This window comes from Protopterus annectens, chromosome 17.part0 (assembly GCF_019279795.1).
Source record: "Protopterus annectens isolate FY-2018-M chromosome 17.part0, PAN1.0, whole genome shotgun sequence".
In the NCBI taxonomy this organism is placed as follows: domain Eukaryota; kingdom Metazoa; phylum Chordata; order Ceratodontiformes; family Protopteridae; genus Protopterus; species Protopterus annectens.
The window spans coordinates 735,345,098-735,372,145 of NC_056751.1; the positions used below are offsets into that span (position 1 = coordinate 735,345,098).

Below are 27,048 nucleotides of genomic sequence, written 5' to 3' on the forward strand. Positions count from 1 at the left end.
TCCTAAATCTTGCTTGTGAGGAAGGGATCATTACCAAAAAATGTTCATCCTGTCTAACTGTGGCAGAACCTCGTAAACAGATTCTATATTTATTGCCTAAAATCCATAAATCATTAACCAAACCTCCTGGCAGACCCATTGTGTCTGGGTTAGGATCATTGACGGAACCTCTATCAGCTTTTCTCACCAAATACCTCAAACCATTGTTGGGCTTGGTCAGGGCTAGGTTACAGGACACAACCCAATTTTTACAGATTATTCAGGAAACCCAGTTGGAACCAGGGTGGTTGATGTGCACATTGGATGTCAAGGCTTTATACACCAGTATTTCACATTGGGCCAGCTTACAATCTCTCCAATATTGGTTGAACAGGGCTAACCTTTACACACCGGGATTCAATACCCTATTGATCTGCCTGTCAGAACATGTACTCAATAAAAATGTTTTTTACTTTCAAGGCCAGTGTTACTGGCAACTGCAAGGCACAGCCATGGGAGCATCTTTCGCTCCATTTTATGCTGATCTCTTCATGGCTTATTTTGAAGAGTACATGATCTATGACACCTCACATAATATATACCAGGTTGAAATGGACATCTGGCGTCGTTATCTTGATGACTGCTGGTTAGTATGGCTTGCTGATCTGGGTTATTTACATGAATTCATGGAGTACCTCAATGGTAATGTATGGGGACTGGAATTTTCTTTATCCTATGATCGGGAGACCATTAACTTCTTGGATGTTACAGTCTCTATAAATCAGGACTTCACTTTATCCACCAAGGTTTTCCGTAAATACCCACAATATAACACCCTGTTACATGCCACCAGTATGCATCCACGCCATACCATTAGGAGTATTCCTGTATCACAATTCATGCGCATCAAGCGCCTTAGTTCAAACCAGGCGGAATACAACTTGGCCAGCATTGATTTTTGTCAAAGATTTACCCATAGGGGATATGCCAACAAGGATGTATTCTTTAGCAAGATGTCGGGTCAACCAGATCAATAGGGATCAGTTATTGGAATACAAAACTGAGCAGGACAACAGCTCTGGGGCCCCTCTTCAATTTATTACTACCTTTGGTAGAAACGTCAATATGATCAGGGACATTATCAACAAATATTGGAATATCTTGCTTGCTAATGATCAGCTGAGACCACTATTGGGGCAACAATGCCGCTTTGCTTATAAAAGAGGCAAAACATTGGGTTCGTATTTGTCCCATTACAAACATATAGGCAGTGGGGGGGGGCCATTCATAAGCAATTTACGTTACATGGACAGGAATTACTAGGTTCTTTTCCCTGTGGTCACTGTGGATCATGCCAACAGATGAATAAATCAAAGGACTTTTCGAGTCGTAATACCAGTCAAGTGTTCAACATCAAAATCTTTGGTAATTGTGGCAGTGATTGGGTGGTGTATCTTGCCACTTGCCAATGTGGGGCTTTTTATGTTGGCCAAACCTCCAGGCCGCTCAGATCTAGAATTAATGAACATCGAAGTGACATTAGAAACCAGAAAACGACCAATGCTTTGTTCCAACATACTCTCAAACATCAACAAGCCAAATTCACCTTTATGGTTATTGATCGTATCATGGGTGATCGTAGTAATAAACAGGGTTGGCATGGTATTCTGAATCACAAAGAGAAATACTGGATTGTTACTCTAGGGGGTCTTTTTCCGCCTGGCCTTAATGACCATCTCTAGGGATCATTTCTATTTTTCACGTCTCATTCAGAGGTTTTGGCACATATCACCAGCAATTTTACATATTGGGATCCCGTTGTGGCATTTAGCTTTACATCCATTCTATACGTAACGTCCACTATACAATCATTGGCAGTGGTTCTTTTGCAGTGGGCTTATTTTTGATGGAGTTCATGTCAACATGGTTTTTAATTCATATGATATGAATATCAGCAGCCCTAATAACTACTAGTATGAATATTCTCTTTAAGAATAGGGGGACTTATCACTGTTTATTGCCCCTTGTTGATACATTAAACATTTGCCAGCCACATTTTTGGTTTTATTACTTTTCCAATACATATTTTGATAGATTGATATTGATCACAATCAAATACTACCTGGTTAGTAATACCTTTTACAATATTTATCAGGGTTATTATCTCTTATCTTTTTATACCAATATTTACCCACTCAATTTCTTCTTTCCATTTTCAATTATTGTCATTATTATGTTTTTTGTTAGCCTAAATGCTATGACTGTTCATATTGCAGTGATCTGCTGTATTCATTTGGTTTCCAGGCTTTGTGAACACTATATGGCATTACGGCATATTTTGGGTTTTTTGGCTTTTATGCAGACGACATTAATATTTATGATTTTTGGATACTCTGTTTGCTCATTGGATCACTTCATGTATATATTAAAACATTAATATCAGGGCAATCATATGTCTGTCCTACACTGAAGAAGGCAATTCCTGCCGAAACCGGTCTGTTTATTTTTGAAAATAAAGGATTTCTCATTTATTTTAGCATCCGTGTCTGCTTTTTGCTGGCCATTTTTTGTCTATGGAGCATTTGGTTTGGCCGTGTATTCCCCCGTGCATAGGACGTTGTTTGGACTGATATACAGCCAGACCAGTCAATGCACTGTTATGTAAAGCCTGGTTGTGTTATTGTTGCATCAGTTTTATTCTGTGGTTGCCTTTCTACAGCCCAGAGTTTTGGTGCAGACACTGCCTCTGTGCCAGTACCATGCCATATTGCTCCCTTGTCTACCTCACATGTATTATTACCACAGCCGGTTCCTCTGATGACTCCCCCAGCTCCCCCTGTGCTACTGCCACAGGTATGTCAGGCAGTGCTGTGATGTACCCATTTTGGAACTTCTTTTTAAGCACCATGTTGACTAGGATGGTATGGACAACAAATACCTTCCCACAGGTGTTCGGAGCATAATTGCAGTGCACTATCCATCAGATGTGTCCAAGACGCCTTGGATAACATTACATGTCTGCAGCAGTGTGGTTTTATAGGCTGTCTTCATCATGGTCTCAGGGCCACAGCCACAGTTCCAAGTCATGTCTAGTATCACCTGCAACACAGAACAGTGGGCACCATTACGACTGGTCTGCTATGTATATACATGGAGCCAGACTATGGTGAGCTCTGTGGGTGGTAAGATGTGTACCTAGATATTAGACAATCCTGTGGAAAGTAAGCCTGTGTGAAATGCTGTTGAAGGTCACATGTGCCAGATATGAGAATCATGGGAACTGTCTGGATGTGCATAAGCGCATTATATATAATAGAATAAATGACTAGCCAGTATCCAGAAAAAGATTTATTTTCTCTAACGTCTCGGCTTCACAGCCTTCAAGGATTACAAACACTTAAAACAATCACCTGCCTTAAATACACCTAAAATAATCACATAATAAGTGATTAAATAATTAAATACATTTAATCTAAATTAGAAACCTAAAAGATGCTATGAAAGCCAACAGGTGATCCAAACTCACAGGGGTCCAAGGCAGAGACAAATCCACTTAACGCAAGTTTATTGTAAAAGCACAACAAGCATTTTCGCTACTATGATACAGAAGCTTCTTCAGAGTTTATACAAGTTTAGCACCAAAAATTCAAACTTTTTAAAATAGAATGATGTCATTCAAAGACGTCACTTCCAGGTTCTTTTAAAGAAACAACATGTGAAAAAACATCAGTTAACTGTAAAATGCTTTCCGAAGTAAATTGGCAAGAATTTCAGACTAATGCTGTAGTCTAACCAAAAGCAAAACTGCAAAAGATTAACATTTATAAAGTTTATCATTAAACAGCATTAACCTACCAACCCAGTAGTTCAAACAAATCTCATTACAAGTCCACTGACACATCGCAGCCAACTAGATAAAAAGTGTCAGAATATCCTCAGATTTATTATGGCAAGAATTGCACTGTAATGTAAAATAACAATACATGTGCTTGCTCAGTGCCGGCTCATCGCAAAAGGACTAAAGGTACTAAAGTGTATTTTTATATATAAAATTAAAAAGAGAAATAGAAAAAGTTAAAGTTAAGAATTTAAAAATTAAATCTTTTCTCTGCCATCCAAAACTATAAAAATAGGCAAGAGAATAACAATGCTGAAAGTGCATAAATGTTACCACTGCCTAATATTATAAGTTCCGAACTGGGTTCCTCACTTTGTGTGTTATGTCACTGTACGCTTACCCAGAGTAGTCATAAAAACACATATACAAAATTTAAGGGACTGGAAATAAAAAATATATATTTTATCAGTCCTTAATTCTTGATCATGTCGTTAACCTAATAGGTAGATGTTAAATTAGAAACCTCTAATTACACTCTAGATGTAGCCCTTAAGGAACTAGTGTGTTGTATTTTAAAATATATATATAGATTCCTTATGTAACAATTTATTTTTTATCTGGACACTATCATATTGGTCATTTTTTATCTGGACACTATCATATTGGTCATTTTTAATGTGTTCTCATATAGTAGCTTGTAGACCTTCTACTTTACCCCCATGAAAATACTTAAAATGTTCTGCTATACAACTTTCCTGTCAATATCACGCATATGTTCTAAAAGTCTGACCTTAAAAGGTCTCTTAGTTTCCCTGTGTAAAACCTATAACAGGGGCATCTAAGGGCATATATAATGGCCTAAGTCTCACAATTAAACATCCCCCTTACTTCAAATCTAATGCCATTAATTTTTGAAAAATTGCTTACTATATGTTTGCAACCTTTACACTTTCCACAGCTTTTTGCACCTTTAGAATATTCCACACCAGAAATATTATCCACAGGGGCAACAGATCTAGCATGGACCAAAAAATCTCTAATACTTTTCCCGCTTTTGTATGATATCATCAGTGCCACACATCACCATTCTGAAAAATCTCTAAGTGATTCTAAATAGCCCCAGTAAAACTTAACCAGGTCCATAGATTTTGAACTAATGACACTGTATGTGGTAACAAAATATATTCTTGGCATATCACTGGACATCCTTCTGTTATTCAAAATTTGTCCTGTATATCTTTTCCTGGGTCCCTTCTCCAAGATATTAAGATGTTCTTGCAACATACCCTCATGGTAACCTCTATCTATAAACATCTTCAGGGTTCTGTCCTTTTCTCTCATAACGTCTACTTCATTATTACAAAGTCAAAGGCAATGCCTGTAGAACATGAGGGGGATGACAGCTGTGGGCTTGTAGATATTGAGTGCCTTCCTGGAATTTTCTGTGTACAGTGGTCCTGAGCCCATTGCCACTACTTATATCAACCACCACATCAGAAAAAGGCACTATGCTATTCACTTTTAACCCATCAAATTGTAGGTTAAATCTATGTTGTAAAGCAAACTCAAAATTATCCACACACTCACTGCCCCCTTCACATAAAAATATTAGATAATCTATAAATCTGTAATATTTGACAACATTCCATTAATAAAACTCTGTTTGGTATATATATATATATATATATATATATATATATATATATATATATATATATATATATATTTATTTATTTATTTATTTATTTTTTTCAAACAGACCCATACATAAATTTGCATACATTGAGGCAAAAGCTGCCCCCGTTGCTGGCCCTTGTTTTTGATGGCATAATAGTCCATTAAATTCAAAATAATTATTATTTAGCCAGAAGTATACCAATTCCATAATATATTCAGCCATGGGGCTATTTCCCAAGAAAAAACGTAATGCCTCCATACCAAAACTGTGACTAATACTGGTATACAAGCTCTTGACATCCAGTGTAACCCAGAACATATTTTTTGACCACTGGACACTATTAATTTTATCTAAAAAATCAAAAACATATTTTACACATGAAAACAAACATATAACCTTGGGTAATAAGTAAGAATATAAAAAAATAAATAGTAGCAAACAAATGGACCCACTGGAATAACTGGTGCTAGTTAGCCAGAAAATACAAATAACAAATGTAAACCAGCACCAAAACACGACTGTTTGCATAAAAATCCAGGTTCATTGTAGCAAGACAGGTAAGCGCTTTCACACATTGAATGTGCTTCTTCAGACAACAAAAAAATAAAATCAGGCACCTTATATAATACATTCATTTACTATGATAAAATAATTAACCTATAAAAGCACTGTTTCAATTAAGTAATAAAACATTCTCACTCATTTTAAGAGGCCTCTGGCTTTCAAAGCCGGCTTAATAGTGGCCCTTTCATTAATGCCAGGAAACCTGTCTGCCTGCATAATAATAATCCATGACAGTTCCCTTTCCTCAGTAAAATTTCTAAAGTCACCACCCCAAGTATTAGGAGTCACCATCTCAATTACCCTAAAACCAAATATATGCTCTCGTCCACATTCAACATAATGCTTGGCAAGAGCATTGTCTACATCACCTTTATTTATACTGTTAACATGCTCTCTCATTCTTTCCAGCAAAGACCTGTTGTTCTTGCCTATGTAGAAACAATCACATGCTCTACACTTGGCTAAATAAACCAGATTTCTGCTTCTACAATCAGTAGTGACATTAAAACAAAACCTCTTATTAGTAGATGGATGAACAAAATCCACATATGGATCTATAAACTTGCAAAAATTGCATCTCTAGCAGCAATGCATCCGAGGTCTGCTCACTGATTCTCCGTTCTCCTCTGTGGAATTTTTGTAACACAACTGTCTCTTCAGAAACTTTTTGTTTTTAAAACTAAACCTAGGGTATTTACTTACAATAGTGCAAATATCTTGGTCTAAATGTAAAATAGACAAATGGTTCTTAATAATTCCTATAATATCACTGACATCACTAGTATAATAAAGAGGCAACACTTGCACCTAGAGGCATGCCTAATCCATAAGGTTATACCTCGTGGACTATGAGTTTTAGTCATGCCGACATATGGAGCAACTCAACCTGACTTACTAAATAAGTGGCAGCAAATGAACTTAGAATTTAGTTTTAATTACATATGTCTATTAATAGAACATTTTAAACCTTTGGAGAAAGAACTGACTAATTCTGTCGATAAAATATATAGTGAAATGCTTGAACTGTATAAAGAAGAATTTTTAGTGAAAATGGACAGAGTTATTGACAATGTGTCCTCCTATGAGCAAAGACTGAGAGCTCATAAAATGAAGAAATTAGTAAGAGACACTACTGACTTTTCTAGGGGCAATGTTTTTACCTGGTCGAGGAAGTATGGCCACTAATGTGGTAGAGAATAATAATGTTGCCCAGAAAGATAAGAACACTGCTGTATTTAAGACTTCTTCTGTTAATAATCGTAATGTGAACCACAATTCTGATAGTAGTAATAATATGGATTCTGCTAATACTGCCAGTACGTCAGCTAGTTCCCCTTTAAATCTGGCTTTGCTTTCTAAGCCGGTAGATGTACAGCCTAAGTCTACAAATGTGACCGGTTCTATGGAGACACTCTCTTTACCTCTTCCTATTCGACAGAGGGAGAAATCGCATTATTCACATTCACAGAGCCAAAGGAGGAAGCGGCAGCAGCTGATGGAAGATGACAGATCTCAGACTTTAAAAACTATGTGGAGGGACCATGTGGTTCAGTAATATATAATATTTTAAAAAAAAAGTTGACTGTAGCACAAATATCTTTACTGGAGCATGGTCTATCATTTATTCCAGCTCAGGGCTCTTGCCCAAGTGACACTATTATAGACATTAAAAAGTGTGTTAGAAATGTTATGCTTAAAGTAATGTATGCAGACACGAATTATACTACTGAGGGTGTCTCGTTTAGGAGACCCAGTGTTTTTCAACCTTTGTTAAATCCTGTACTTGAAATGTTTTCTAAAAAATGTGAATATGATTTAATGGCCGCCTATAATAATAGAGATTTGAGAAAGATGTTTGGTAATTTAAATGCTGACCAGCGGCAAGTGTTGTTGGAATTACAAAGGGACACAAAGCTAACCATAAAGTCTGCAGACAAAGGAGGGTCCATTGTTGTAATGGATATTGACTTTTATGATAGTAGTATGATGGGAATGCTGAATGACACTGAGGTTTATAATGAAATTAGTTTTGAAGATGTCAGTTTAGTGTGCGACAGAATTCATTCAAGTTTGACTGACTGTTTACAGAGTGGTTTAATTTCTAAAGAATTATTTGATTATTTAACAGCGGAACATCTTGTAGTCCCTGTGTTTCAAGGACTGCTCAAAATTCATAAATGCAAAGAGAGACCCCCATTCAGACCTATAGTGTCTGGCAGAGGCTGGACTACTGAGCCAGTCACTGTTTTTATAGAGAAAAAGTTAAGACCTGTTCTCAATGCACAGATGCAAGTTTTGAGGGATACACAGCAGTTTGTGGGCGATTTATATGAGGCCATGAATGGTTTGTAATTTGAAGGGAGTTATTTCTTGGTTACCTTGGATGTTGTATCTCTTTTCACATGCATTCCGCATGTGGATGGTATTACAATGTTGAAGACATTTTTAACAACTAAAAGTGGTTATGATGTGATAACTATTGACCTTGTACGTCTATTTTTAGAAATGATCTTAGAAAATAATATTTTATGTTCAATCAACATCTTTTCTTGCAGAAGGTCGACGTAGCTATGGGCACTAGTTGTGCCAATAGCCATGCCAACATTGTTATGGTTGCATGGGAGGAGAAACACATTTTTGACTGTGGGTTTTCACCGAGCATTGTACTGTATAGAAGGTTTGTGGATGACCTTTTTTTGGTTTGGAGGGGGAAGGAGGCACAACTCTTTGATTTTATATCTTATTTAAACAACACTGTGCCATTTCTTTCATTCACGTTTATGATTTCAGTGACAGAAATAGATTATTTAGATGTAAAGGTTTTTGTTCATTCTCTGGAACATTTGACCACCACTTTAAACAGAAAAAGCTGCAGAAAGAACACACTATTACAACGTAACAGTATGCATGCGGGTCATGTCTTCGAGAATGTTGCCAAAGGGCAATGTATGCATTTGTCAAGACTAAATAATGAAGGTATGAGGCAGACATTAATTGTTTTCAACAGGAATTAATTGATAGGGGTTATAAGAGGAAGGAGGTAGCTGACGGAGTTCGTTTTACACATGAAAATAGGAGGAGAAGGGGTAGACCCTTTTTTACACATAGAGTGGACTCATTTAATGAGATTGGAAGCACCCCCATGAAGAAGGAGACACTACCTATGTCTCTTTATTATACTAGTGATGTCAGTGACATTATAGGAATTAAGAACAATTGGTCCATTTTACATTTAGACCAAGATATTCGCTCTATTGTAGGTGAATACCCTAGGTTTAATTTTAAAAACAAAAAGTCTCTGAAGAGACAGTTGTGTTACAAAAATTCCACACAAGAAAACGGAGAATTTGTGAGCAGACCTCAGATGCGTTGCTGCTCAAGATACAATTTTTGCACTTTTATAGATCCGTATATGGAATTTGTTTATCCATCTACTAATAAGAGGTTTTGTTTTAATGTCACTGCTGATTGTAGAAGCAGAAATCTGGTTTATTTAGCCAAATGTAGAGCATGTGATTGTTTCTACATAGGCAAGACCAACAGGTCTTTGCTGGAAAGAATGAGAGAGCATGTTAACAGTATAAATAAAGGTGATGTACACAATGCCCTTACCAAACATTATGTTGAATGTGGACGAGAGCATATATTTGGTTTTAGGGTAATTGAGATGGTGACTCCTAATACTCGGGGTGGTGACTTTAGAAATTTTACTGAGGAAAGGGAACTGTCATGGATTATTATTATGCAGGCAGACAGGTTTCCTGGCATTAATGAAAGGGCCTCTATTAAGCCGGCTTTGAAAGGCAGAGGCCTCTTTAAATGAGCGAGAATGTTTTATTGATTAATTGAAACAGTGCTTTTATAGGTTAATTATTTTATCATAGTAAATTAATGTATTATATAATGTGCCTGATTTTATTGCTTTGTTGTCTGAAGAAGCACATTCAATGTGTGAAAGTGCTTACCTGTCTTGCTACAATATTCCTGGATTTTTATGCAAACAGTCATGTTTTGGTGCTGGTTTACATTTGTTATCAATATAAAAAATACCAAAATTGTGAAGAAAATAATTCCTGTCTGCAACTATGGGATGCCCCGGGGGGTTCAAAAGATTTTTATGAATTTTAGGTAAGTAGTAAATGTATGCCATACTGCAACCATCTCAGCTGAATTTTTTTCTCCACAGCTACCTTGGAGAAATGCCCCAACCTAAAACCTTTATTTATTAATTCATTGTATTCCTTTAAAGCTGCAGTATATATAGCAGAATCCACCACACAATAAACCTCATTATTTAACAGATGTTTATTGCACATAATGCATTAAAACTATTTTATTTCCTTTGTAAGCGTGTTTCAGTACCACATCTCTCCGTTCGCTTAAGACGTTCAATACTTTCCACTCCCTTTTGCTTAAATTATATCTTAAGTCTCTTATTTGTTGATGAAATACTTTAAATTCCTTATCCACAGCAAAATATAACATAGAAGAAAACTGTCTAAGCCCTTCTTTAGAAAAATGATGCATAAAGGTACTCTTAGACTCAATGTGACTGGTGTCTAGCAAACAATAAGCATTAGTATCTACATCTGAGTGACATGATTAAAAACTTAAATTACTAACATCACTTTCACTCTGTTCATCACCTCTAACATGGACATCATGCTGACAAGCAGAATTACTAAAAAAGAAATACTTTAAATGTAACTGATTTAAAAATATCACACTTAATATTATATAAACACGGCAAACGGTTCAAACGTTAACCCACAATTTAATACAGTAGAATCCTCATAGGATAAAACCACCCCCTCCATCAGTCTATGAGGGAAACAGTTGCCATTTACTTCTTTTGGAGTGTTGAAAAGGCTGAAAGTCGTTCTGGATCCAAGTTCCTTGTTCCTGTTGCTGTTTCCTACCTTGGAAACCTCCTTGGGAACTCTGTGCACCACTCGTTAAATTCCTCTGTATTTTGTGCCACTGGAAGTGGAGGATAGCCTTCATACTCTCTGATTTCCCCTTCAAATAAAGTAACCTGGCCCTTTGACACTGAAAATGAACTGCCGTGGCTGTTGCTTGTTCTTCCTTCTTGTTGAAGACTCACATGATTCCTCTGTCTCTTCCAAATGGTTCTCGAGTAGAAGGCCATACCATTTTCATCATCAGGGAGATCCATTATTAATTTTACTTTTTTTCTCTCTGCGATATCTGATTCATGATTGTTTAATTTATCTTTAATATCTATTAGAAAAGTGTCGCTACAATTTTGGCCGGAAAGAGAAGATAACTTGGAACATGTGTTAACTATCTGTTCCTCCAAGTCTCCCTGTTTCAACCTGTCTCTTTCCACGAGTATAGTAATCCATTCTGTCATGTATCTGTGTGCTGCTGCTATCGACCTCTTATTGAACTGCTTGTCCTGTTCATTATTCAGATCAAAATGAGATGAGGGACTTTTGAATGCTTGCAGCCCCCTTGGAGTAATGTCCAAGTCAATATATCTCTGCAGGCTTTGGACATTAAAAAACACAGCAATCTTTTTAAAAATTAACTTTTCCAGTTGTTCCAACACTACCTGACTTTCTAGTGGCAACGTAGAAGTATACTTCCAGTCAACTACATTAAATGGATTATTACAAAGCTGATTACTGTCACTTTCCCATTTATCTCAAAACACGGTAATAGAGGCAGTCTGTTCCTCTGAATGAATCAAATAATTGTCCAAAGAATGCTGTGTATTATTCATACTGGAATCACGAAAAATATGAGGCAGGCTGATATTCAAATCACTGGCCATATAGGAAAACTAAACACAACCACAAAATCCCACCAGAATAGAATAAACGACCAGCCTCTATCCAGAAAAAGATTTATATACATATATATATATATATATATATATATATATATATATATATATATATATATATATATAAAATACCCTTGTGCAATGCACAGCACCTGGCAATCAGCACCTGGCAATTGATGGAGTGGAAGCCCTTCCAGTTCATATACATGTTGCCATGGGGAGTAGGTGTGACCCTCGACAGAAATGTGGGTGTAATTAGTGTACCCCCAGGATCTCAGGAAAATAGGCTATGTTGTAGAATGCTTGCATAGTGTTAGTCACTCTTTTGCTGTCTGTGGAAAACAAATATGTTTCTTCACATGTTAAGGTATCAAGGCAAGGAACCCGTGTAGGATTCACAAAGCTTATGCTTGTGATAGTCCTGATGTTTCCCTTCTTAAACATTGGAATGTTTCTGTAACAAAAGTACTTAATGCTGCACAAACATTTGAGTCCAATGGGATAGGCATTTCATGCTCCATCCCCCCTTGATTACATGTGATGTCTCTGTCCACATTATTGGCCAACAATATCCTGATCTTGGAAATGATGGTATGTTAGCCAGGAGGAGACCCATCTGCAGTGTGGAAGGAGGTGACATGCAAAATCACAGACACGGACTCCCAAGGTGGTCACTAACACATGCTGTCCAGCTGCTACAGATGCTACCCATAGCAGTTTAGTGCAAACAAAACCACTGTACACCCCAAAATACTTGGGTTCAGAACCGCTCATTGCCACAGCTTACTGAAATAATTTCATACATTTCTCAGTGGTGTCACAGTGTTTAATAACATAATTTGCATATGCATTGTCTCTCATATTGACACACATTTGCAGGGTTTTTGTGTGGTCATTTGAATACAGTTCATGTTGTACTGTTTCACTGGTAGCACCGTCATGCTATGCGTCTCTGAATCGCACCCTTCCTGCATGTTGCCACTCACCACACCATTTCACACTGTAGTATTTGTTTATGAATATCCACTTGTGTTTTGCCTTTTTATTTAATGTTAAGCTGCATATTTATTATTTTACATTTAAAGACGTGATTTGTTATTAATTGTATATCATTAGGTTTATCTGTGTTCCAAAAAGGTATGTATATTTTACAGTTGTAAAGTTTTATTCTCTCTATTCCAGTGTTTGCTAAACCTGAATAAAATAGATAATGAAAAATGATATCTTATAGGAACATTGTTATGCTAACACACAGAATGATCAACTAAACATTTACTGTGTTTTGTTAAGACTTACGCAGAAGTCACAGCTTAGAATCTGAAAAGGAAATTTGGACAACAGCCCAGTGTTTAAAGAGAGCAGAAGATTATGGCTATAAACAATTAATAAGATGTTTTCCATAGTTCATATTAACAAATACAAATAAATAAATACATAACTAAAAAGAAGTTAAAAGAGCAACACATTTAAAGATAGTAAGAAAAATTCTGAATTGTTAACAATGTCACATCTTATTTTAGATTATGTTTCTAGTGTGAATATCAGACAGTTAGGAGAATCCGACTGTCTAATGGCTAACACCAAACCCCAGGACTGCCAGATGTGTAATATTACCTTTAACTGTCAAGCCCAAAGAGGAAACCATGTGGTCTACGTCTGGCAGCGGGATGATAGAAACATCAGTAGCTATTCCCTTCTCTCCCTCGGAAAAGGATCGACACTGGAATTGTCCCTGCTTCCTGAAGACATGAATGCATCATACAGCTGTACTGCTTGGAACGCCATCAGCTCAAATGCTGTAGTACAAATAATGCCCTGGGACTACTGCAGAAAGAAACTAACTGGTATGTCATATTTCAAAGCATTTGAGTCTTGAGTACAAGCTTTGTGATACATAAAAACTAATGCTTTTTACTGGTTAACAACAATGGAAACAGAAACACATTCCCTCTTGGTAAGTTCTGTACCTCTGTCTTAAGTTTCCTTTTATTAATGAGGTGGTTAAAAGTCAACACAGATGCCTACAATACCTGGTAAGGAAATTGTATCTATATGTTAGGAAAGCAATGACAGGGCCTCCTTTGCATTACAGTAATCTGAAATAAGTTTATGATAGGCCTACTTAACCCTGATATCATTAGAAAGTATAGATCTAAGAAATTATTTCATTTGGGAAAGGTATTCAAAGTTTGTAACACTGTCTTATGTGTTTAAAGTGTTCAGAATGATGCAATAAAATGCACATTTTCTTTGAATAAGTGTGAAAGAATATGTGTAAAAGCTGTTTCTATGGAAATTATGTTTCTTCCCAAATATACTCTGACTGGCTACTTTACCTATGTGACCTAGGTCATATTTGAAGAGTGTTATCAGTGAATCATTTCATTTACCTGGTTAACAAATACATAATAAAAAAACAAAAAACAACTGAAGTACTGTATAGTATCCACAAATTATCATCAGTAGTTAGGTTAATATGTAGCTTTCAGTATAAGACTGCCTTCCCAATATATGTTACGTTATTCTTCACACAAATCAACACCCATGGCAGTAAATAAACTGATATTGTTGTTCTCTACAATGCACTAAAATGTAGTTGATTCTGGCTTCATTTGTGCACTGAGCAATTTCTAAAAATATACCTCAAGTCATACCTTATTCTCTTAGAGCAAGAAGTCTGGACAAATCCAAAAATAACAGGGGAAATCATAAGCCCAAAAATAGGAACAGATTTCTAATATTGCCATATAAACTTAGAAAGTTGCTAGAATAACAGATTTTGTGTTAGCATACATTTTCTGGGAGATATAAAGTCTGAAATTTAAATGTCTGTTATTGTTCAGTGACTTCAATACCCAGTGGTTTGCCAGAAAACTACAAATTTATGAGGAACAGGCCAAAAATATGAATGAAAAATCTGGAAATTCTGTGAAAATCTTGACATTTGAGAGATATGATCTGAATGATCCTGCTACGGTAGAATTACTTGATGGAGTTCATGATTGTTCTAGTTAAAAAAATTGTACTCAAATAATCAAGGTATGGTCAAAGCACATGCCAAGGTTTATTAACATCTTGCATCTAGCACAAAAAGTAAAAAATATAGTGGCAACTGATTCTGAAATGTCCCGTCTTGACCTCCACAAATCACTAGCACTACCACTGTACTAAAGGTAAACAAAAAGTACCACCAATAAGGTACAGCAGAGGTCAGTGACTGAAGAGGAACGTTGCTTTTCATGCAATGTCCATTGAACCTGTGGCTAGGTATACTAAAAACAACAGTGGGATGTTAACATTATACAGAGCAGTGTGCTGCTAGTATCGTGGCAGAGACTGAGCCTGCTCTACCCATCCTACCAGTGAGGGGCACATAACTGCATGCCCCTCACCTCACACGGTATGACAATGATCAGTGCATGCCAGTGAGGGGCACATAACCACATGCCCCTCACCTCACATGGCATGACAATGATCAGTGTATGCCAGTGAGGGGCACATAACCGCATACCCCTCACCTCACACGACATGACAATGATCAGTGCATGCCAGTGAGGGGCACATAACCGCATGCCCCTCACCTCACATGGCATGACAATGATCAGTGTATGCCAGTGAGGGGCACATAACCGCATACCCCTCACCTCACACGACATGACAATGATCAGTGTATGCCAGTGAGGGGCACATAACCACATGCCCCTCGCCTCACATGGCATGACAATGTTTAGTGTATGCCAGTGAGGGGCACGTAACCGCATCCCCCTCACCTCACACGGCATGACAATGATCAGTGTATGCCAGTGAGAGGCACATAACCGCATGCCCCTCATCTCACATGGCATGACAATGATCAGTGTATGCCAGTGAGGGGCACGTAACCGCATGCCCCTCACCTCACACGGCATGACAATGATCAGTGTATGCCAGTGAGGGGCACATAACCATGCCCCGGCATGACAATGATCAGTGTATGCCAGTGAGGGGCACGTAACCGCATGCCCCTCACCTCATACGGCATGACAATGATCAGTGTATGCCAGTGAGGGGCACGTAACCGCATGCCCCTCACCTGGCATGACAATGATCAGTGTATGCCAGTGAGGGGCACGTAACCGCATGCCCCTAACCTCACACGGTATGACAATGATCAGTGTATGTCAGTGAGGGGCACGTAACCGCATGACCCTCATCTCACATGGTATGACAATGATCAGTGTAGGCCAGTGAGGGGCACGTAACCGCATGCCCCTCACTTCACATGGCATGACAATGATCAGCATATGTTCATTATATCAATTACAGCTGCAGTAGCCTTAGCTATAAGGGTTATATCCTGCCAAGAATATAACAGACAGACAGCTTCCTAAGCCTCAGGACACCTTCCATGTGCCCAAACCATCAGTCAGCTCGTGCTGAGCTCTTCCTTTTGGGAAAAAATCTTAAATTTTCTTGTTTGTGTTGTTTTATAACTTTCCTCTTCTGGAAAGTTATTATAAAGCTAGGAGTGTTGTGTATTACTTTTAAAGAGAGCGATCATTTTTCCCATAATTTTTTTTAAAAGTGGTGTAAAGTAACTGAAAACATATTTTCTGTGGACACTTTATGTTTATTTTTCTTTACTGGGGCTGGCACAGTGTTTTTAATTTTTTTTTTGCTGTGTTTTTCTGTCAAAAAAGTAACTTTTGTCGGCTAGTTTACTGAAATTGGCTGCTTCTCTTCCCTGGGAAGGAGGAACATTTTTCAGGTTTGACCTTGGAACAGACTACAGGTCCCACATTCGGTCCTTCTTCTAGCTAGAAAAAAAAATTAAGCAAATAGCCTTTGCTACCACATCAGGGCAGCAGTTTGCCTCAGCGCAGGTGGCTGACTGCTCTGGCCATTTGTTGTTCCTCACACCTCTCATCTTTTACTTCAGATCCCTGTGTTCTAGCATCTACTATTAACCGGAGGTTAGTCACGTCATCTGCAGTTGTTGGGGCCCCTCAGGGAGCAAGGAGGGCCAATCTTGGCAGTCCTGAGAGAGGAAACAGGGAGGGTTTCTCTGTTGTGTCAAAATGCTGTAGCTATCCTTGGGAAAGTTGCCGCTGCCATTAGTAATATGGTTGGTTCCATTTTTCCTGTCAAAAAGAAACACAAAACCAAGCATTTATCTTCTCCTCCTCACATTTCTTTGGCTAGGAGTAGTTTATTGGGTCTGGTTCAGAGTTCTATTCAGGCTATCGATCCTTCTTGTAAAGTATTTTCTGGTAAATGAATGAGGGATGCCTCTTTTCCTGAAGAGATTCAAGATTCAGGGACAGATGCATTTTTTCCCCTCAGATTTCTGATTCAGACTCAGAGAAGAGCTCAGTTTCTGATTCTCCCTGGTGGGGGTTCTCTTTCTTGGAGACTATTGCTAGAATGTGTCAGTGTTTTTAGTGAGAGAACACTGAGGTTTCTCAGTCCCTCAGAAATGCTATGAGTTGTTAGAGAAGAATTTTCCAGATCCTACACCCATTCATAGGTTCATAGGTTCATAGGTTCATACTAGGCTATCTGCCCGAGGGCATTTACAAGCCTAGCCCATCGTTTACGCCACCCCTTTAGTATGGGGAACTATACCCATTATTTTGCTGTGCCTCTGTCGAGCAGTGACACTGAGGTAATCCCTGGGGTATATCTGCGATCTCCCATCCATTGGTCAAGATTTCTCTTGAACAAGGCCAGCGAGGTGCTCTGCCTCACATGTACCGGGATTTTGTTCCACAGCATAGGGAGTCTTTGGGTGATGAATCTATCCCTCCAGCACGTCCTATTAATGTGTCAAGGTTTAAGTCTCCGCCCTTGTGGCTCTGATGGATCTAGATTTTTGAGGTGAAGCATATTCATCAAATCTGGGTTTGACATGGCCTTGTATGTTAGGCAAAGGTCACCTCTGAGACTGAATAGAGCTGGAGTTCTTTCAGTCGGGCAGCATAGGACAGATTTTGAGACCCTTTATCCTTTTGGTGAGGAACTTTGTGGCCTCTCCAGCTGCTGCAAGTGTCGGGTCAGATACATTCGAATGGGGCATTGTACTCAATCATTGGTCTGATGAGTGATGAGTAAAGGGAGACTATGACCTCCCTTGATCTAGATGAGAATCCCTTCATGATAAGGTGGGCAATGTAGAAGGTCTTCCTAACTACTTTAGCTACATGGGTGTCGAATGACAGACTACTATCAACCTGGGTCCCCAGGTCCCTGATAACTTCTTCTGTGCTCAGTGGATTGCCACCTATTTGGTAGCTAGGGGTAACCTTGTTTTTCCCGAAGGGTATGACTATGCATTTTGGCATTTAACTTTAGGCCGTGGCTCTAGCACCAGTTATCCGCTTTCTGTGAGACCCTTCTGAAGGATATCTGTGTCAGATGTGTTTTCTACTATGGCCCAGTTTGCAGTCATCTGCAAACTTTGTCAGCCATAACCCTCCTGTGTTTGCTTGTACTCGGAAAAGTAGATGCCAAACAAGAGTGGGCCCAGGACTGAGCCCTGTGGGACACCACTTGTGACAGGCTTTGAGTCTGACATGGCGCCAGCAGCTCTGACCCTGTGGGTTCTGTCACTCAGCCAGTTTGCAACCCATTTTGTGATGTATGGGTTGACATTTAAGCTGATGAGTTTTTCAATGATACCCGAATGGGGTATTGTATCGAAGGCCTTAGCCAGATCGAGGTAGGCTGTATGGACTGCCTTTCCTCATCAATGGCTTTGGTGACTGTTTCAAAAGTCAACCAAGTTTAAAAGGCATGATCTGCCTTTGACAAAGCCAAACTGGGTTGGATCCAAAGTCTGCAAATTCCTATGTCTTTATTTATGAGGTCCATTATGATCCTCTCCATGGCTTTGCAGATAAGGCTTGTCAAGCTAATGGGCCGTAATTTCCAGGGTCGGTGGAGGCACCGCCTTTGTGAAGTGGTACCACAGTTGCAGTGCGCCACTCCTGATCCAGAGGTAAGACTTTGATTAAACAGCTGTCCTAGCTGTGGGTTTAATTCCTCATTGAGTTCATGGAGCACACAGCCGGGGACACCATCAGGTCCCATGGATGCTGTGTTTTTGCTTTGGAGAGAGCAGTTCTCACTTGGGCTGGAGATGTTTGGGGGCTGCAATCGTTTGGTATAGATATCTCTCCTTTGGGGAGAAGTTTGCACTGAACCTGTCAGCCAGTATGTTGGCAATGTCTGTACGATCAGTAATCTTCACATCATTTTGAACTAGCTCTGAGCATATCTGGGAGTTTCCTCCCAGGTTTCTAACATAGCTAAAGAAGGCCTTATGATTGTCTTTTGAGTCTTTAGCTATTTTTCTCTCGAAATTTGCTTTGGATGATTTTATGAGAGCTCTTAGTTTTTACTTATAGTGATCAAGGGTGTCTTACCTTTTAAGGATTTTGCTCTATCTTGTAGTAGCTTCCTCCTTTTGTTGTAGAGTTTGTTTATGGCTGGGGTCCACCAGACTGGATGCTTGCCTTTGGTACAAAGAGTCTTTGTTTTGCTTGGGATTGCCTTATCCATGCAGTCCTGCAGGTGCTGGTAGAAGGCATTTGTAAGTGATTCAGCTGCTTGAGTACTGTTTTCCGACGTCGGGCCTTAAAGGAGACCACACTAGTCTTTAGAAGTGTGAAGTCGGCTTTGAGAAGTTCTTTACTGTGGTCTTTTTATTTCAGGTGGGGTGGGATGAGGACCTCCAGCGAGATTAGTTTGTGGTCTGATCTCACCAGTGAGGGGTACACCTCCGTGTTGAACATTGTGCTCCCATGTTCGTGATGATGAGATCAAGTATGTTATCTCCTCTTGTGGGATGGTGACTAGTTGTTCCATGGCATTTGAGTTTATGAATTCCAGGAACTTTTGGGCTAGGGTGTTTGGGCTTGAGTAGTGTTCCCAGTCTATATTAGGGTAATTGAAGTCACCTAGTATGATGGTGTTTGGTGATACATTTATCCCTCTAGTGTTTTCAGGAAGGCCATGTGAGGTTCCTGAGTTTGTGAGGGTGGCCTGTAACATGCTACAATTTGCAGAGCAGTCTTGCCTATGGTTAATTGCACCTGGATGGTCTCCGATGCATCGACCAGTCTTGAGGTGTGGGTGTCCTTGATGAATATGGATACCCCTCCTTTCTTGGTATTGTCCAGATTTTGGGGCGAAACGCATGATATGAGGTAAAACCTGATAGCTGGAGTGCTCTCAGGAGCCTTGAACCAGGTTTCTGTCACAGCACAGACATCGATGTTCTCCATACTGAGAAGGGCCTCGAGTGCATGCATTTTGAGATTTAGACTTCTGGCATTGAGCAGCATTACCCTTAGTTATTTTTCCTTTTTTGTGTTCTAGGATGTTTAGAATTTGAGCCCTGCCTAAAAAAGGCACTATGGGGGTGGCAAGAGCCTTTGCCAATATCCAGAATCCCAGGGTGACAGGTGCAAGCAGCGTGGCTTGTCCAGCATGTCATCCCAGGCAGACAGACACTGGATCCCTTTGAATGACACCAGTGTTTAAGCCAATTGTTAAAGCTGATCATCTTATCTCTGTATTGTGGCATCATTCTTGGTGAAGGTAGGATACTGCTCAAGGTCAGGGTCATACCTGTCTGGGCTACATAATCAGAGAGCTCCTCAATGTCTCTTTTCATGTAGTCCAAGGAGGTACGTCTCAGGTCGTTTACACCAGCGTGGACAATGACTGAGTCATATTTGTACCTGCTGTTGAGAGACCTGAGTGCTTGCGTTATGTGGCGGATTCGACAGGCAGCTTACTGTGACCTTCTCCTTACTCAGTCTGGTGAGCGGACGCCAGTGTGTCTGACTATGGAGTCACCAATGACTAGTGTGTCTGGCATTGTGTTTGGCCTTAAGGGCTGTGACTGTTTGACACTCTGACTGTGAGGTCTATGTGTTGCAGGTGTTGTGTTCTGAGGTGGTGGTTGTTTGGGTGTCTGCTTTGGTGGCCTCTGCTGTTTTGGTAGATTTTTGATCAGAGCCTCCGAGTATGTCTTTGTGTGTTTATGTGTATGATTTGAGGTTGTAATGGTAATATGTGAGACTGGGTCTATAGTGTGTGTGTGGTAACCTTCTCCTCCTGACTGGTCTTGCCAGTCCTATGTTGAGGGAGCTCAGCCTCCAGTTTGGCATAGTTGCATCTCATGTATTTGTGTTTTGTGGGAGGAGGAGAGGGTTGTTCAGTACATGAGGCAATTGTAACATTGCCTCAATATTCCCAGGTTCACCAGCTGAGCAGGAGAGGACACTAGCAACTGATCCTCGACATGCTAGAAGGAATAGACAAAAAACTTTAAAAAGATTCCGGGGACGGGTGACCGAGAAATGGGGGTTGCCTTTTGGGGTACTATCTATGACAAGAGTGCAGATCAAGGTAATAAGTACTGTAGGAGCAAGTGCTACGCTTAACAGATAGAGAATAGTCTACTTGGAGTCAAGTAGAGATGATCTTTTAATTATAGGATACGCTGATTAGATCAGTAGTATAGTTCGAGGAAGGTAGTTTTAAGGAAAATTTGAAGAGTGGACTTTAGGTAGCCGAATAGTTTAAACCTGCTTAACGTGTGCAACAGTAGCAACTCCGCTAAATCGGGCTAAATCGGCTAAAGCGCTATAGCAGGGGCTGGAAAAGACAGGAAATGACCCAAAATGGCCAATAAACTACAAGTTACTGCCTTAAACCACTCCTCTGAGGACAAATGAAGGAGTTATGGAAATGACCCCTAGTGGCCAATAAAACTACAGTTTCAAGTCAGTAACCACCTCCGGGGGCAGGGAAGCTGCTCAATGTTAGTCACTGCCACTGATGAACACAGAGACCCTCCTTCAGCCCAAGCAAAATGGCCTCACAGAAACTTTCAAACAGTTCAGGAACAGCAAGCCTGTAACTGAACTTTTAGAAAAGTGGGAAAAAGCAAGATTTTTTTGTTTTTGTTTTTACAGAGATAGCAGAGGTTCACAAGTAATATCAAGTTATAACAGTGCAGTAAATGACCCCACACAAGAGTGCTAGGTCAAGGACAGAAAATATGCAAGTTTTAAGAAAAAAACGATTTAAAATTAAGTGCAAACAGGAAATTCAGCAAACAGCTTTTGGTTGTGCTCTAAATACAGCTACTAATACAGAAATCAAGTTTAACAAGCCAGAAAATGCTCAAGCTAGGCAGCTATGCAGAAAAACTTAGCAAATAAACAGAGAAAAAAATTCCTCCTGTTATGTCTGCTTTAGAGCAGTGGTTTTAACCTTTTTACACAAGGTGACCGGTGAAAATAGAATTATGTCAGGGACCACTAAGGCAGAAATAAAAAACATTATTTATAAGGAACCAATTAAAACAATCACTGTTTGAGCATTGTATGCCAAAGGATATGTAGTCTGAAACTTCAGTCCTTTTTACAAGGAACAGACCAAAATATGGGGCACAAATCTGGACATACTGCAAAAATCTGGACACTTGAGAGTCATGCTACCTGCCTTCTTACATACACACACACACACACACACACACACACACACACACACACACACACACACACACACACACACACACACACACACACACACACACACACACACACACACACACCTATACCTACACAGCTCCCTCTTACACACACATACCATACCTCTCAACATCTTAGCGCAAGAAATCTGGACAAAGCCTGTCATAATGGGAGGACAAAGGCTCAAAACTAGAGACACATTTTAAATATTGCTGTTACAAACTTAGGAAGTTGCTAGAATAAAAGGATTTCTGTTAGAATGCATTTTCTGAAGGATGTGAATTCTGAAACTCAAATGCATTCCATTAATTAGTTAGTGACTTTAAATCCTTAGAGCATCCCACTTATTTGTAATAAAAAAAAACACACAATTTTTATGAGGAACAGACCAAAAATATAAAGCAAAAATCTGGACATTCTGTGAAAATCTGTACAGTTGAGAGGTACCCCTACCTCGCTCTTACACCCCCATACCTCTCAACCTCTTATAGGTTCATAGGTTCATACTAGGCTATCTGCCCTTGGGCATTTATAAGCCTAGCCAGAGTGTGTGTGGCTTTCGCCACCCCTTGGAATGAGAATACTGTGCCCATTTAGGGTTTAGTTTACTGTGCCTCTGTCTAGTAGTGACACAGAGATGACCCCCGGGGTAAATCTACGATCTCCCATCCACTCGTCAAGATTTCTCTTGAAGAGAGTCAGTGAGGGGCTCTGCCTAACATGGACTGGGATTCTGTTCCAGAGTGTAGGGAGCCTCTGGGTTATGAATCTGTCCCTCCAGCACGTCCTATTTATTTCTGCGTTGAGGATCAAATCTCTCGCTGTCGTGGCTCTGGTGGATTTGGATTTCCTGAGGTGGAGCATGTCCATTAATTCTGGATTGGACATGACCTTGTACATCAGGCATAAATCACCTCTGAGTAGGCAGTATGCAACTGAATTTCAGCCGGGCAGCATATGACATATGTTTGAGACCCTTGATCCTCTTGGTGAGGTACTTTTGGGGTCTTTCTAACTGCTGCAGGTGTTGGGTAAGGTACATCCCAAATGGGGCATTGTACTCAATTATGGGCCTGATAAGGGAAGAGTATAGGGACACAATGACCTCTCTTGATCTAGATGTGAATCCTTTCATGATGAGGTGGGCAATATAGAAGGTCTTCCTAACCACTTTGGCAATGTGAGTGTCAAATGAGAGGTTACTGTCAACATGGGTCCCTAGGTCCCTGATTACTTCTTCCGTACTTAATGGATTACCACCTATGTGGTAATTTGTGGGTACTTCGTTTTTCCCAAAGGGTATGACTATACAATTTTTGGTGTTCAGTTTAAGGCCATGGCTCTGGCACCAGTTATCCGTTTCTATGAGGCCTTTCTGAAGGATACTTGTGTCCACTGGAGTATCAATTATGGCGCCCAGTTTGCAGTCGTCTGCGAACTTTGTCAGCCACAATCCTCCTATGTTAGCTTGCACCTCAGAAAAATAAATGCCGAACAAGAGGGGTCCCAGGACCGAGCCCTGTGGGACACCGCCAGACTGGCTTAGAGTCTGACATGGCTCCAGCAATTCTGACCTTGTGGGTTCTGTCCTTGAGCCAGTTTGCAACCCATCTTATGACATATGGGTTTACATTTAAGCTGGTGAGCTTGTTTATGATGCCCGAGTGGGGTATTGTGTCGAAGGCCTTTGCAAGGTCAAGGTAGGCTGTGTGAACTGCCTTACCCTCATCAATGGCCTTAGTGACTGTTTCAAAAAAGTCGACCAGGTTCAAAAGGCAGGCTCTGCCTTTGACAAAGCCGAATTGGGTCGGATCCAGTGTCTGTAGGTCCCCAATGTATTTGTTTATGAGTTCCATAATGATCCTCTCCATAGCTTTGCAGACCAGGCTCGTGAAGCTTATGGGGCGGTAATTTCCAGGGTCAGTAGAAGCACCTCCTTTGTGGAGTGGGACCACTGTTGCTGTACGCCATTCTTTGGGCATGTATCCTGTAGTAAGGCTAAGATTAAACAGCAGCCTTATGTGCGGGTTTAGTTCCTCTTGGAGTTCATGTAGCACGCAACCCTGGACACCGTCTGGTCCCATTGATGCTGTGTTTTTAGCTTTGGAGAGGGTGGTTCTCACCTGGGCATCTGAAATTTCAGGGAGGCTACACTCTGCTGGGATAGATATTTGTCCTTTTGGGGGGGAAGGGGTGGGAATTTGCACTGAACCTGTCTGCCAGTATGTTGGCAATGTCTGTGGGTTCAGTGTATTTTTTGTCATTTTGGACTAACTCTGAGCATATTTGGGAGTTTCCACCCAGGTTTCTAACATAACTAAAGAAGGCCTTGTGATTGTCTTTAGTGTCTTTTGCGATTTTTCTCTCAAAGTTGGCCTTGGATGATTTTATGAGTGATCGTAGTTTTTTGCTAGTACTGATCAGAGATGCCTTCCCTTTTAGGGATTTTGCTCTGTCATGTAGTAGCTTCCTCCTCCTGTTGTAAAGCTTATTAATGGCTGAGGTCCACCAGACAGGACACCTGCCTTTGGGGGAATGGGTCTTGGTTTTAATTGGGATTGCATGATCCATGCATTCTTGAAGGTGTCCGTAGAAGGCGTTTATAAAGGATTCAGCGGTGTGGGCTGTGGTTTCCACTGGCCCAGGGGCCTTGAAGGATACCACTTCAGTCTTAAGAAGTGTGAAGTCAGCTTTTGAAAAATTCTTCACTGTGGTCTTCTGTGCTGGGGGTGGGGGCGGTATGTGGATTTCCAGTGAGATTAATTTATGGTCTGATCTCACCAATGAGGGGTATACTTCCGGTGTGGAGCATTGTGTTCCCATGTTTGTGATGATCAGGTCTAATATATTATCTCCTCTTGTGGGAGTGGTGACTAGTTGTTCCATCGCATTAGAGTTTATGAATTCTAGGAACCTTTGGGCTAGGGTGTTGGGGCTTGAGTAATGCTCCCAGTGTATGTTTGGGTAGTTGAAGTCTCCCAATATGATGGTATTTGGAGAGACATTCATACTCTCCAGTGTCTTCTTAGAGCAAAAAGCCCTAAAATAGGGACACCTTTTAAATATTGCTCTTACAAACTTAGAAAGTTGATAGAATAACAGGTTTTGCATTAGTATAAATTTTCTGAAAGATATTAAGTCTAAAGCTCAAATGTTTGCCATTATCTTCTGACTTCAGTCCTCAATGATTGTGATTTTCCAGAAAAACACAATTTTTTGAGATGTGGACCAAAAATATAAGATACACACACACACACACACACACACACACACACACACACACACACACACACACAAATACCTTTCACTTGTCCGTTCGTGGGCCGCAGTCCAAACGTCTTCCGGAATTCAAATTCCACATGTGTAGAAGACAAAGACGTAAACAACTGGTCATGCAGATGCAGCAGGTGTTTGCGACCTGTTTTGGTCTTCTGTTTCTGTGTGACCAGACACAAATGGCATTCTTAAAGAAGAACACCCTTAAAAAATACTTTTTTTTTTTTTAAGTTTGACTCTCCGTTTTTCTGTTGTGCAACAGATAGTTTCAGACAAATGGGTTCTGAAAATTATTCATCAAGGTTACAGATGGCAATGGGAGGAAATTCCTCCTTTCCGGGGGGGGTCATTTCTCATTCTTCAAATCAAACTCTTTTCTTTCCACCGGTTCTTCATCTCATGCTGTTCCAAGGAGTGATAGAACCAGTTTCTCCTTCCCACAGGGGGTTTCTTTTTTCTTCAAGATCTGTCTGAAGTGTAAATTGTTTGTAAATCTTTCTCCAACTCTTTCTTTCTTCTTTAAACTCTCCTATTACCTCTTCTTTCCCCAAATTCTTCCATAAATCACTTCCTCTAACTCCTCTTCTTCTCACTTCCCAGCTTTCCTGACTAAATCATCTTCTTTCTTTATTTATACTTGATTACATGTTTTCTCATTACACTAATATATTGCAAACCATGTGTGTATCAATGGTCATGATCTGTTCATGCTTTCTGAGTGTTCACAGAGTGTCTAGCTGCAATTATAGTTCATTGCAGGCTACATGGTTTTTTCTGCAGAGTCTTTTTCTCTCAGAGGTGAGAATCTCATGAGTCTTCTTCAAAGTCTCTAGAAATCAAAAGTTCTCTAAAGTGACAAATCTCTTTTCACAGAAAAGGGGATTCCAGATATTCATTCAAAAAGTGCTACTATCTCATGAACTTTATACTGCAAAAAGCAACTACTCAAAACTTTCTATCTATTTCATTCAAAACTATTTAATAAGAAAACTATTTACTGACAAAATTTTCAAAAGAAAGAAAACCTTTCTTCAAAAAAAATCGCTCCAAACTTCACTGAATCACAAAAAACAGGTGCTTTGTAGTGCCATAAAGAAATCGTGGTGCAGTGGTGACATGTGCCAGCCAGAGCCAACTGAAAACTACCTGCTATACCAACAAATGGAACAAAATGGAAACACAATCCACTAAAACTAGAAACAAAATGGAACAAAAGGACATCAAATCCAAAAAAACTCAATCTTGACTTCTTCACCAAAAAAACAAAAACTGAAACCTGAGCAAGTTAAAAAAAAAAATGAACAACCCTTCACTATGGACCAAACAGAAATCCAAACCTTTCCACACCTTTCACTAAAATCTGAAACAGTCCACAAAA

The 27,048-nt window shown here is 39.7% G+C and overlaps 1 protein-coding gene across 1 annotated transcript in view; it reads left to right on the plus strand.

The window, feature by feature from the left end:
• LOC122791750 (SLAM family member 5-like) overlaps window positions 1-27,048 on the plus strand; it is a 128,681-nt gene that overhangs the window by 65,655 nt on the left and 35,978 nt on the right. Inside the window, exon 3 of the mRNA XM_044059664.1 lies at window positions 13,389-13,712. Within this exon, the coding sequence (XP_043915599.1) occupies window positions 13,389-13,712 (324 nt within the window). The remainder of the gene's footprint in view (window positions 1-13,388; window positions 13,713-27,048) is intronic.